The 14,393-nt window shown below is 36.6% G+C and overlaps 1 protein-coding gene across 1 annotated transcript in view; it reads right to left on the reverse strand.

Annotated features, from left to right (window-relative positions):
* LOC125277985 (nesprin-1) overlaps nucleotides 1–14,393 on the reverse strand; it is a 115,982-nt gene that overhangs the window by 37,011 nt on the left and 64,578 nt on the right. The window contains 21 exon segments of the mRNA XM_048206656.1: nucleotides 479–634; nucleotides 792–947; nucleotides 1,038–1,217; nucleotides 2,340–2,486; nucleotides 2,602–2,784; nucleotides 2,898–3,021; nucleotides 3,208–3,413; nucleotides 5,221–5,346; nucleotides 6,400–6,561; nucleotides 6,700–6,901; nucleotides 7,296–7,396; nucleotides 8,193–8,402; nucleotides 8,516–9,103; nucleotides 10,306–10,383; nucleotides 10,992–11,081; nucleotides 11,269–11,358; nucleotides 12,120–12,302; nucleotides 12,379–12,501; nucleotides 12,950–13,135; nucleotides 13,256–13,393; nucleotides 13,496–13,678. Coding sequence (XP_048062613.1) covers nucleotides 479–634; nucleotides 792–947; nucleotides 1,038–1,217; nucleotides 2,340–2,486; nucleotides 2,602–2,784; nucleotides 2,898–3,021; nucleotides 3,208–3,413; nucleotides 5,221–5,346; nucleotides 6,400–6,561; nucleotides 6,700–6,901; nucleotides 7,296–7,396; nucleotides 8,193–8,402; nucleotides 8,516–9,103; nucleotides 10,306–10,383; nucleotides 10,992–11,081; nucleotides 11,269–11,358; nucleotides 12,120–12,302; nucleotides 12,379–12,501; nucleotides 12,950–13,135; nucleotides 13,256–13,393; nucleotides 13,496–13,678 — 3,612 coding nt within the window.

The raw sequence follows: 14,393 nt of genomic DNA on the forward strand, positions 1-14,393 counted from the left end.
TCAGTCTTCACTGTCACATGATCTTTTAGAAATCATTCTAATATGCTGACTCAGTGATTCGGTGCACCAAAGTCACGTGATTTCAGCAGTTTGGCAATCGGCCATCACTAGATATTGTTGACAAGTTATTATTTAGTTTTTTTGGTGCACAAAAAGTATTCTCGTTGCTTTATAATATTAAGGTAGAATCACTGTACTCACATGAACTGTTTTAAATAATGTTTTTAGTAGCTTTTCTGGGCATCTGAAGGTGTAAATTAACTTACTGGCAATAGAGGCTTCACTGAGCCATCAGATTTTAATCAAAAATATCTTAATTTGTGTTCTGAAGATGAACGAAGGTCTTACGGGTGTAGAACGACATGAGGGTGAGTAATAAATTACATTATTTTCATTTTTGGGTGAATTAACCCTTTTCTTAAAGGGTTAATTCAACCAAAAATGAAAATAATGTAATTATTGTAAAGTTCTTACTTACTTGTTGACTCAAAGCTTGGCAGTCCTGGATGGCTAAATGCACCTGCTTGGAGAATGCTTGATCTCCGGGATGTTCACCATCCTGCAGCCCGAACAGGTGAAGAGCTCTCAAACCCTTCAGCTCAGAGGACTTCACCTGCAGCCTTTCCTCTGTGTCCTGGAATGAAGCAGTGTCAGAGTTTCCTGATTTCTCTCTCTCTCTCTCTCTCCTTTTTCAAAAGCAACTCATTTGACTCACTCTATTTCACCCTCACACCCACAAACAACATTTGCAGCACAAAATCTTCAAGTTAGTTGTGAGATAAGAGACTCACCTCACACTCCTGTAATGTTTGCTCAATCTGCGAGCAGCTCTCTGGTCTCCAGCTGTTTCTCAGCCATTCCATACGTTGAGAGATCCAGCTGTGCATACAGTGCAATCGCTTTTCTCTATCTGTGCAGGCCTGCCACTGGTCCTCAACATTGTGTATCTGTAGACAGAAGAACTCATCACGTTTCAAACATGATGGCTTTGGAAGGTTATACCGGTTACTATGGTGCTGTTGTACGCCTGCACTCACCTCGCTGTCAATCTTGGCTTGTAGAACAAGCCAACTAAGATTGAGAGCACCCAGTTGCTCAGCAAACAGGATGCGCTCACTGCGATTGGTGGGTTCGTTCACTAATCCCGCCCCCTCCACAGACTTGTGGTTCAGAAAGTCGACGCACGACTGGTGACTGGTTATTTCAGCCTTAACATCCTAATATGTAAAAACATGGAAAATAATACATGTCAGTGTTTCCTACAGAATTCATTTTTTTGTAGCAGGGTAATCAAAAGTGACAATTAAGACATTTGTAATGTTACAAAAGATATCTTTTTCAAATAAATGCTGTTATTTTGAACCTTCAATTCATGAAAGTATCCTGAAAAAAAGCTTCAAAGTTTACACAAAAAATATTAAGCCACAAATGTTTTCGACTTTGAAAATATATACCAGTTGTGTTCAAAATAATAGCAGTCCAACATCACTAACCAGATCAATCACTGTTTTTGATAGAAATTATATTTCTACATGGCAAATATTTTAATAACAGGTGTAGGTGTAGTAGAGATGTATTAGAGTAATAGAAAACCAACAGACCCAACAGTCATGACATGCATGCTGCTGATTCTGTGTAATTGAATCATTACTTGAAATGGGCGTGTTCAAAATAATAGCAGTGTGGAGTTCAATTAGAGATTAATCAATTTCAATTAATTCTGTGAAAAAACTAATGTCAAACAAATGGCCTTTATTTAAGGACAAAGGCAGCAAATGTTGTACTGTGCATTTGGGTTGTTCCAGACATTGTTCAGAAGAACAGCGTACTTTGATTAAAAAGTTGATTGGAGAGAGGAAAACACATAAAGAAGTGCAGAAAATGATAGGCTGCTCAGCTAAAATGATATCCAATGCTTTAAAATGGCAACCAAAATCAGAAAGACGTGGAAGAAAATGGAAAACTACCATTCGAATGGATCGAAGAATAGCCAAAATGGCACAGACTCAGCCAATGATCAGCTCCAGGGTGATCAAAGAAAGTCTAAAGTTACCTGTGAGTACTGTAACAATTAGAAGATGCCTATGTGAAGCCAAGCTATCGGCAAGAAGCCCTCGCAAAGTCCCATTGTTGAAAAAACAACACGTGCTAAAGAGGTTACAGTTTGCCAAAGAACGCATTGACTGGCATAAAGAGAAATGGCACAATATTTTGTGGACTGATGAAAGCAAGATTGTTCTTTTGGGTCAAGGGGATTTTTTTCATTCCTACCTTAAAATAATCAGAATGATTTTAGGATTTCCCGAAAACCAGAAGAAATAAAAGAGTAGGTGCAATACCTTCAAAGCCTGTAGATGCCTAGACAGCTCAGAGGAGCCCAGAGCACATTGGACCCCTGAGCTTTCATCCTCCAGTCGTCTCTCTACATGTTCCAGCCAGGAGGTCAAATCGGCCAAAACTTGACTGTGAGACTGGCTTGTCAACATCTAGCAGGAGGGCAAAAGGATGCTTACTAAAACATATCTCCTTACCAGAGCTTTGCTTCTAAAAGTTCGATAAGGGAGGAGATGGAAGAAGAGAGAGAGAGGACATTATTCATACTTGTTGCTGTGTCTGGTGGAGGGTGGGTAGCATGCTAGTCAGGTTTGTCCATTCCTTCTCAAGTTGAGCCAGTCGTCTGCGCAGACCTGGAGATTCACTCTCAGTCAGCTGCAGTATCTGCATGCCTGCGCTTTCTGCTGAAGCTTTCTGAGCTGAACGGACCACCAGATCCCTGAAGAACTCCTGTGACACAATCAAAGCCAAGGTCTCTTTTTTTTTTTTTTTGCATTTTGCGCGAGGCATGTGGTCACATGATATAAAAAAAGAGGGATGAACACTAATCAAGTCCTAGTCACCATGAGCTGGGTACAGACAACTCTGGAGTCCAGTGGAGCAGAATCAGAGAAACTCTTCCACTTCTGAACCCGTTCATGAGCACAACTCATCCACTCCTCTAGTTCTGTTAAGTCATGCTGAAACCTACAAACACACATATACAGAGAAATACACACCTTCATATATTACCTGATATAACAGCATGTCTTCTAAATCAGTGTTTCTCAACTGGTGGTTCGCATATACTACTATACCACTTCATTCCTCCAACGAAATGATATTTTGCTCATTTTTATCATTTATTATTTGGTTGCTGTGTTTTTCTCAAACCTTTCATAATTCGTTCTGATCTTCTGTGTGGATTGTATCTTCTGCTGTAGCTGATTACGAAGCTCTTTCCAGCGTATTAACAGTCGTGATTTTGGGAAGGTCTGGCCTGGCCGCTCAAAGCAGCAACCCTTTTTCTGTAAGGCCAGGAGTCGGTCTTGGATCTCCCATATCTCAGATCTTGTGTCTTCTAGGACTTTGTGCAACCTCTGACAATGAAAGTCAATAAGAAAATAAGGAAAAGGAAAATAAGGAAAATTTGCAGGTTAATGGCTAAAACTAAACTATGACATGTATATAACCATTTATTAAACTATTTATTACAGTTTGTTAAAATCAAATAACATCAAAACCACATTGTGCTTTTAAAAAGAATATAATATAATATAATATAATATAATATAATATAATATAATATAATATAATATAATATAAATAGTTTGGGGTCGGTTCGATTTTTTTTGTTTTTCTCATCCTCATCAAGGCTTCATTTATTTGATCAACAATACAGTAAAAACAGTAATATTGTGAAATATTATAATTACACAGTGTATTATACTATAATAATAATAATAATAATATTTAATTTATTTTATAGTTTAGATCTGTATATAATAGATCAAATTAGAATGTTTGAATTAAAAGACAAAATTAGTATATTACTTGTATCACATTACAATTGTTTCTAAATGTGTTTGATAAGGTCCTCAAAGGGTAAGTCACCATGATTTATCTTTAATATCTATATTAATAAAAAAATGGCAAACCATGGAGAATAAATATATTTTAATTAACTCAGTTATTCAAAACTGATTGTGATTAAGCGGTTCACGGTTATACTGATGTAGTCAGATGTAGTAATTTGACTGCAAAGTTTGTGAATCGCTGCTCTAACTCATCTCATCCCTCCACCCCCTCATCTCTACCAGCTTCAACCGCTTGCTCAGATGGAGCAGCTTGCGGGAATGTTAGTGAGATGTACTTCTATTACAGACACAAAAAGGGTTGCTTGCTGTTCCTCCTATATCAATCCAGAGTAATGAGCTTTGGTAGTCATAAAGGGGGAAATAATATGAACGCAACCAACCATATGCTGCGGACTGTTCCGCGTGAGTCAGCATAGCTGAGAAATTAGCTTTCGTAATAGTGCGAGGGACAATAATAAAAGAGCGGCCAATGCAGGCAGCAGAACATGAAGTTCCACAGATATGGCAACCATCATTCTGAGTAATTTAATCAGGGACATCGTGTGAAAAGGAGAAGAACCTCTCCCTTAACTTTGCCCCCCTTACACGCCTGCATGTCTCAGATACTTATTACTTTGGCTGCTTTAGCTGGGTACTCAACCAAAAAACTAATATGGACAGGAGTCCTCTATTGGTAAGTCAATAATACTTAAAAGTACTTGTCTTATTTTTCCAGTAAAATTATATATATATAGTACTATTCAAAAGTTTGGGTTAGTAAGATTTTTTTAATTAAAGAAGTTTATGCTCAGCAAGGCTGCATTTATTTGATGATAAATACAGTAATGCTCTGAAATTATTAAAAATTTAGAATACATTCTATTTTAATCTATTTTAAAATGTAATTTATTTTTGTAATGCAAAGCTGAATGTTCAGCATCGTTACTCCAGTCTTCAGGGTCACATGATCCCTCAGAAACCATTCTAATATACTGATTTGCTACTCAAGAAACTTCTAATTATTATTCTTATTATCAGTTTTGAAAAATGGTGCTGATTAATATTTTTGTGGAAACCATGTTTTTTTACAGGATTTAAAAATAAACAAGGCATATATATGAAATATCTGAAATCTTTTGTATTATTATATATGTCTTTACTGTCACTTTTGATCAATTTAATGCATCTTTGCTGTATAATATTTTTTCAAAAAAATTACAAAATCTTACAGACCCCAAACTTTTGAACAGTTATGTTTTCCAATAATACCCAGAGAGAGAGAGAGAGAGAGAGACAACCATTAGCATTCCCATGGATGTGGGAAACTAACCTCATAGGACTCCAGCTGACCCTGCAGGTCTCCTTCCGGCTCTAAATCCAGACTGGACACGTCTGTCTCCATCTCATCCAACTGCTTGCAGAGTCTCTCAGTGACCTCCTCGTACCAAGACCACTCCTACAACCCACATACAGAGCGCTAAGAGTGTTATTTTGTTGGTCATTTCTGTTAATCCATTTTATGCATGTCATATACAATGAAATACAGTATATGTTTAATAATGTTGAATCATTCATAACTATACAATATCTTAATCAGTGGCGTGTTTAGGTTATTGGGGGCCCTAAGCAAATCTCCAGGAGGGGGCCCCCATGATCGCGTTCACGGGGGTTTATCAGCTGGCAATTTTCAATGCACATTTAAGAGTGCAGGTTGCAACTATTATTAACAATAATGGAAAGATTAGGCTTATCAGTACGTCACAGTATCACCCTATATCACTTTGTTTTCTGTTTTGCATAATTTCCTGCCAGTTTGTCATCATAGTTATGCATTTTGATTCACAAGCTTGCAATTCGATTCGATATCAGTTATTTTGGATATAGGCCTACTATATATCAATTACAGTACATGGCAAATTTTCTCAAGAAAAAAATATACTTGGGAATCAGTTGGTACTACATTAATATTGTAGGTTAAAATTAACTTATTTGTATACAAACTTACATTACACTTAAGGACATTTTTATAATAATAAAGTTGGTGGTACTAACTTTAAAATTATTTCTACTCCAATTCATTTTTGAAATATAAACATTTAAATTGGCTATCAACTTGATAAATTTATTCAAACTTGCATTATATGTTAAAGAACATTAAAAAATATTATTAATAGGCTATGTAATATGGTGAATATATTAAGTTAAATGCTCCTCTCTAGGGTTCATTTTTCTAGCTTACTAACGAATTTATGGTCATGATGAATATGTTTGTTCTGAGATAAATGTGATGTTACGTTTGTTTCTTTACCAGCGTTTTTATTAACTTTTATCAATTGCGTGCTTTGCGTGGTGGGTAAACACGCTACTGATCTTAATTGACGCAATGAGAGGTAAACTGGATCAGTAAAAGATTAAATTATGATAGCTTTAGCTTTCTCTAAAAAGAGTTTTTAGATCTGAAATGAAAATATTGATAAGATTAATTATACAAAGTATAATTTCTCTGTACCTGTAAGCTGTGCTGCATTTGGATCCCATGACTTTGTGCTTGATCCTGTAGATCTGATATTAACTGCTCCACCTCTGCTTGGCCCGGCAGTGCCCCCTCTGGCAACTTCTGGTATAGCAGCTTCACCATTACAAGGTTCTGTCCCAAATCTTCGAAGTATTTCTGTTACCAGTCATAAGTGCAAACATTATGAGAGTCATGTAAAAGGTCTTTTTTTTTTTTTAAATGAACGTATTTTTCACTGAAAAAACAAACAAAAAAAACTTTAAATAAGTTGGTCAGTTCAAATACATAGTGTACCTTGTGTCCTTTGAGCTGACTGTGCAGCTGGCTGCAGTTGTGTGGCTGTGCATCTTGACTGCGCAGCAGCCGCTCAGAGCCCAGCTCCAGGAGACCCCGCAGACCCTTCAGATGAGCTTCAGAACATCTCTGGAGCTCAACATAATTCTGTCTCGCTGATCTCAACCGGTCAAGTGGCAAAGTCCATGTGCTGCCCTGCAGACTCTTAGAGAACAAACACGTGCATTAGTATGTCCGAACTGATCCTTCCCCAAGATTGAACAAACCTACATTAACAAATATTGCTAAGGCTACTATAAGACAAGTTTATGAACTTTTCTAAAGTATATTTATAGGGAAAATGTGTATTTGGAAAACACAATTTTATGTACATTATGCAAAAATACAGTAAAACATTGTTGCTGGGTCACTTATATTGACACAAGGTACCCAGAGAGAGACAAGCAACATTTTAATAAATAATGATAAATAAATAAATAAATAAATAAAAGTTATAAATCTTAACTTTACTTTATTTACAATATAAGGAGACACGAGACAGCATTGCACCAAGTTTCACTTTTTTGTATAGACCTTACAAGAGAACTAATGATAACTTGATGCCTGAAAAATCCTTGAGAAGTTTGGTTGTGTCTCTCATCTGTATTTCACTGGCATTCATCGCAGACACAGAAATCTCTAACAGATGCTGACTAGTCTGTGTAGGCAGGAAATTAAAGAATCAGAGGCAGAATCAGTCTTATAGCTTCTGAGAAATGTGTTCTGTCAACCATTTGCCTGATTTTTTTCTGATATGAATCAGAAAAATTACTAAATTTTTAATAAATTAAAAAATACTAAATTGCAGATTAACTGCTTCACGTCATCCTTTCTAAGTATACTACCATTCAAAAGTTTAGGGTCATGAAAGAAATTAATGTTTTTATTCTTCAATGATGCATCAAATGCATAAAGGTGACAGTAAAGATATTTATAATGTCACAAAAGATTTCAATTATTTCAAAGAAATTCTGCTCTTTTGAACTTTGTACTCAAAGAATGTATTATGGTTTCCACAAAAATATTAAGCAGTACAATTGTTACCAACACTGATAATAATAAGAAATGTTTCTTGAGCAGTAATTAGTATGATTTCTGAACGATCATGTCACACCGAAGACTGAAGTAATGATGCTGAAAATTCCACTTTGGATCACAAGAATAAATTACATTTATGTTAAAACAGTTAACTGTGATTACATTTCACAATATTACTGTTTTTACAGTATTTTTGATTTAAAAAAAATGCAGCCTTGGTGAGCAAGAGAGACTTCTTTCAAAAACATTAAAAATAATTGTACTGACGCCAAACTTGAACTGTAGTGTATCCTATAGAACTGTAGTGGATCCAGAATTCTTGTTAGATGTTATGCTGATGCAGACATGTCAGAAAATGCACACAGACACTCATTCACTTGTATTTGCATTTGTAATTTTGCTTAACTGAAACTAACCTCTGAAGAACCACTGATATCCTGACATGACCCCATTTTCTCAGATGTTTCTTTCAATGAGGTGAGAAGCTGGACCAGACACTCTTGATATTCACCTCCTTCTTCAGACTGTGACAGATCACTGAGAGTTTCTGTGTGCTGAAATGAGTGTTCCTGAGACTGGCTGCTGCTCTGGCGAACAATGGCATCAATCAGATCTCTCTGTATTTCCTAGAGAGTTGGAAGGGCAGTATGTAATCATACAAGTATTTCGAAATGGACCATAATTCAAAATGAAATGACACATGTGAGTTTACAATTGGATTTCACATAAAAAAAATTACCAGCATTGCATCTTCCTGTGGCACACTTTCTTTGTGCTGGGAGGAGAGCACAAGAGGAGCTGTGGCACCTGAGGCAACCATTGGTTTTGTCTCTGCCTGGGTCTGGTCACCATCAGTCACATTTGCTGCCTCTGTGTCAGGTGGCTTTGGAGTCAAACCTTCCTTATGAACTGACATTTTCACTTGATCGCTTAGAATAATTTCTGTGTTTATAGATACTTTGTTCAGATCCACAGAATCAGACTGTTTGATCGATTCACTGGCATCACTTGCTTTTAACATGGTGATTTCTGTGTTTGTTCCTGGCTTAACTGATACTGCTTCAGTCACCTTGGTTTCTAGGCACTCATTTTGCATTTCCTCAGTTCTATTTACACTGTCAGGCTTCACACAACTATCATTTGCAAATTCTTCAAAGTTTTGGGATGTTTGTGCAGGTAGACAACTTGTCTCTTCAGTAACTGGTCTGCTGTCTATGTCAGGCATTTCCAAGAATCCAGGAGGCTCTAGTAAACAACTTTCAGTGTCAGTCTCCTGTAATGCATGCTTGACTGCAGCAAAATCAGTTTCTTCTTCAGGAGATGATTCCTAAAGATGAAATAAAGCATTAAGGCATAGGCAGTTTTACAGTGATTTAAAAAAAAAAAACAACAACAAAAAAGCACTTCAACTATATAATAAAATACATCAATGTTCAATAAAGAGTTGTTTTTTTTAAATAATGATCTAAATAAATATTCCACCAAGTAATACCAAATACTATAGAATAACACAAGACACATCACTCGTATTGTTTTGAATGGGAGAATGAGCAACGCGCAATATGGTGGAATAAGTCCCGCCTTCTAAATAAGAGCCAATCACTGATTGGTAAAGTCATCGTGTCACTGCAGCAGCTGTTAGAAGCTCCGGTTCCTATAGAAACAGTCAGACGCGCACCTTCGAAATGACACACACGAGACGTGAAGAGAAATTTATGAGACAGTTGTTGTCAGATTTCATTGGTGATTTCAAATATGAAATTTAATCGAATGCTTGGCAGAAAGCTTTGGAGAATTTGATATTTCAACATTCAAAGAGATAGGAGCTGCACTTGCATGCCTGAGCGGCGTTTCAAAGATGGCCGCCGAGTGAAATGACTCGTCTTGAAGGGACTTTGGTAATACACACTACTGTTTTAAAAGTTTGGGATCAAGGACACATTAGATTAAAAAGTGACAGTAAAGAAATATTCAAAAGTTCAAATGTTATTTATAACAAAAGATTTCTATTTGAAATAAATTAATCTTTTGAATTTTCAGTTTCCAAAAAATATATATATATATATATATATATATAAAAAAAACTGTTCAACACTGACAATAAGAAATGTGCACCAAATCAGTATGATTTCTAAAGGATCATTCGCCACAGAAGACTGGAGTAGGGATCATTCCATTACAGGAATGAATTACAAATACAGAGCAGCCTTTGTTATCATAAGAAACTTCTTTCACAAAGTTTGTAAAAAGAAAAAGAAAAAAATACTCCAAATTTTTAAACAGTATTGCAGTACATTATTCTAAAGGCAGGGAGCTTGTGGTTGCCAATCAACATATAAAGTTATATGTGTATGTTTATTGACATTTTACAATGCCTTTTAGCAGGTCTTATCTAATCAGAAGTCGGGGTTACACATTTCAAAAGGAGGAATATGTGGAATGATGATGATGATGACTGCATGCCTGCCAAAAACCAAAAAAAAAAAAAAAAAGTCACAAAGTTTGTTCTTGAGAGGGGCCAGTCTATACCTTAACAACACACTCAGTTACAGTAGAGGCAGCATCTGTCTTAATATTTTCCTCCTCCAATGTGGTCTCATCTGGATCCTGGTACAGAGAAAGAAAAAATAATTAGAGATGATGGCCCAGAGTATTAGAAGGATAGACTCCCTAAAGACAAAAGAGAAGAGCAGCTGTTACTGAAAGAAGTGGAGGAGTTATATCTGGCATTCTGCAATGAATGCAGACTTGGTCCTCGGAAAGGAAAAGCAAAAGAGCTTGTTCACAAAGCTGACTGAGGCATTTTAGTATAACTGCATAAACTAACAACAACAGTATTGGGAAATTTGTGATCATGCAAATCCAGGACTAACAGAAGCATGAAATGGTCACTGTAACATGACCAGTCCCTGTGAAAATATAGTGAAAATAGAATATAGCATAGCATAGCGAAATATAAACATAAAATATAAAGATTCACATAAATTATGTAATTATATTCATAATTATATTTGTACAATTTCCATTCATAAATGTATATAAATAAAACATTAATGTATGCAAATGAACAGCCACGGCAAAGAGGTCCAGAGTGTACAACAGCCACAGCAAAGAGGTCCAGAGTGTACAAGAGTACAGAAATGTACACTTATTCAGTGCTTGGCAAAGGGATGCATCAAGACTGGGAGATAAATTGGAGGTTTTGGGGGCTTTACCTCTGGAACACTGCATGTGAGAGTTCCTGAGGATGAAGACTGACTGTCTTCATCTTCCTCCTCTGTGTAACGGCCTTCCATGGACACCTGCTTCACCAGGGTTATGTTGACATATTACTCTATATGACATCTTTTCTTTTCTTTTTTTTTATAGTGACAAAACTAATGATTTTAGACTTATTTAGTCCTAAAACTGACTTATCCTCATCTTAGACGTCTTTTGATCTTGAGTGGGAATGCTTTTGAGGTGTATTTTTGATTGAGATGGTTGACTTACCATCACATCTCCAGAGTAAAAGTGTGGCATTGTGAATTCTGTGGTTTGGTCTGAAGGGAGAATCATTTCAGATGGTTGTCCAATAGAGGCCTGAAAATAAAATCCGCAAACTACTCAGTTTTATGGATAAACCAACTTGGACAAACCAAAGTTACATGATAAAGATCATGAGAAAAGCATCTTAACTGCATACTACTGCCTTTGCCAATAAAGCATTGTCTGTAATGATTTACTGATGCACAATATTTGAGGTTTTAAAGCACTTAATTTTTAAGAAAATTCAAGGTTCCCACACATCCCTTCTCTGAGTTGGCTTTAAATGCAAGGATTTTCCCCTCCTCTCATTCCCATAGACATGAAAGTGAAGAGGAGAGGTCACCCGCTGGTCACGGTCACTAAAAACACTACAAATTTACTGCACTTTCATAAGATGAAGTAATATGTTCTAACTAGATTTAAAATGACCTTTGGTCTAGTTAGATATTTAATTACAACTGTCTGCATTTGATCACACAGCGCTCATATCAATTAAAAGACTACAATAAATATTTGAACTTTTACATTTCAATTTCCCACTCACACCATGGGAATATTTAAGTGATCTGTAAAATATCTAAAATATCTGTCATTACAGAGGCGATATCTACCTGCTCAGCCTGAACAAAAATGACTCTGTTCACCTATAAAATTGACACTTTCCCTTTGTTTTATAAAATACAAGGTATTTGCAAAATACCATACCTACTGAAAGCTGCTCTTCATGAACTAAATAACCTAAAATGCACTCCAGCTCAGTAAACAGGAAACCTCTGACTCTTGGTAAAAACAAGCAAACTATTAGGGCAACAGACCCTTAACTTTGCGCTTCGCTCCACACTGAGTTGCTGTAGTTCCTGAATGGGCTGCAGGAGCGCTTGAGCCCGATGGAAGGCTGTGAGAGTTTGCTCAGCCTCAGCAGGAAGCCCCAGGCCTGGCCTGCAGCTCTCAATCTCATCAATGGTCCTCTTCATGGACTGGACATTATCCAGAATGACCTGTTACAGAAGTTAGAAGGGATATGAGATACTGTAAATGTTTACAGTCAGGATAGAAAGATAGGACATACAGTACCTGTATGTCCTCAAGATGTTCCTCAGGAGAAATGTTCTCTGTGTCAGTGGTGGAAAGGATAGTTCTGATCTTGGTTATATTTTTCTCCATTGTCTTCACCTCCATTTCAATGGCATCCATCTCCTACACAAGAGTAATAAGTGAATTCCAATTAAAATATAGGCAACATAATTTAAATAATGTAATTACAGTATTATATACTAGCAAGTAATTCCAATATTTGATTTTATTAAAAAATAGCAAAAACACACATGCTTTGCTGTATTTTTTTTTTACTTATTAATTATTTTCAGTAAAATGTCAACTTCAAACACTGTTTAATTTAATTACTTAAAATTTATGTTCATATATTTTTAATAAAAGGACTGTATTCAATAATAATAATCATTATTTGCTGAATCTGAATTTGGTATCAAAATGGGTATCGGGAATTACAAAATTTCACTGGTATTGATAAAAACTAAACTTGGTATTGTGACTGACACTGTAAATCCTAAAAAAATTATGTAAATCTTACTGTAAATACATACAAAATGATTTAATATTTATTGAATGTAATGTTATTTCTTACAGCCGCGAGGTGCTGAAGGTGGGAGAGAGGGTCCAGAACGCTTTGCTGTATAATTGTGATATTTTGTACACCCAGGTGGAGCTGTTGTTGTTGAGAGGTAGTGTCACACACCAGAGTGATCTCCTGCAGGGCAGGCAGGAAGGCCTCCAGAGCTGCCTTGTATCCCTCTGATTCATCCAGCATCATCTACAAACACACCACAAGAGTTGCTAACAAGTTGCTATTGTACATAAGGTCTACATAAGGTATGGCATGCCTCACTATAAATGACCTGTAAACTGCTTCAGTATGAGGCTTTGACCTGACCTTGAGGGAGTTGGCGTGGCAGTGGATGCATTTCGCAGTGGTGTAGGTTCTTGGGGCGACCAGCCAGGACTGAGCCTCTTTCAACCAGCAGTTGGAGCTACTGAGTAAACCCTCATACTCCTGCAGACAGGCAGGGATCTGATGGGAGCAAAAAACAAGGCACAAGTAGTCATGGTTGCTATCAGTGGCATTATGTGTTGGCTTATGTTATGAAACAGAGGATTATGGGTAACATCTGACTTTGCTGATGAGGGCGGTCCTCTGCTCGGCCTGTTTGGCTGTGATCTGGTAGAGCTGCAGTGGCTCTGTGAGCTGGTCCATGAGGACGTGTGCTCTTTCAGGCTGTTGCTCAGCTAGATCCTGCACCTCAGCCTCCAGCTCAGCTATCCGAGTGTGCCACTGGTCCAGCTCATCCCATATACGCTACATGCACACATGCACATTAGACTTTAATTGGTGTAGACATTAGGGTTGTCATTTAAAATGTAAAAAATGGGTTGAAATTTAAAAAATGTGACAATACCAGAATTTCCCCCTAGCATTTTGATCATTATTGAGTGGATTCTTAAACATAATATATAAGGGATCTGCTGATAAATGCCTGCTTTCAAACGCTCCCGTGTGTATCTGTATAAGCGCTCGGTGAAGAGTCAAAGATGTATATTTACAACGTTTTTGAAGCATTGATCATTGTAGTCAAATCACACACATATCTGTTGAGTGCGTGAACACAATGGCCAATCAGAGGGGTTTAAGAATCCGCTCAACAGTGCTCAAAATGCTACACTCTTAAAAATGCTGGGTTAAAAACAACCCAAGTTGGGTTGAAAATGGACAAACCCAGCGATTGGGTTGTTTTAACCCAGCGGGTAGTTTTATTTAACCCAACTACTGATTAAAAATTACTATATGGCTGGCTTAAAATGAATCCAAAATAGGTGAGAAATTAAAAATCAGACACATAATTACTAGAGACAACAATAATAATCAAAAGGTGTACATTTATTAATAAGCAATTTAATAAATGTTTAATGTTTATTATTCATTATCTTATTAATAAATGCTCATTTATTAAACATATTAATAAATGTTAATTTCCAGCATATTTTGGGTTCATTTTAAGCAAGCAATACAGTAA

This window comes from Megalobrama amblycephala, linkage group LG11 (assembly GCF_018812025.1).
Source record: "Megalobrama amblycephala isolate DHTTF-2021 linkage group LG11, ASM1881202v1, whole genome shotgun sequence".
NCBI classification, from domain to species: Eukaryota; Metazoa; Chordata; class Actinopteri; order Cypriniformes; family Xenocyprididae; genus Megalobrama; species Megalobrama amblycephala.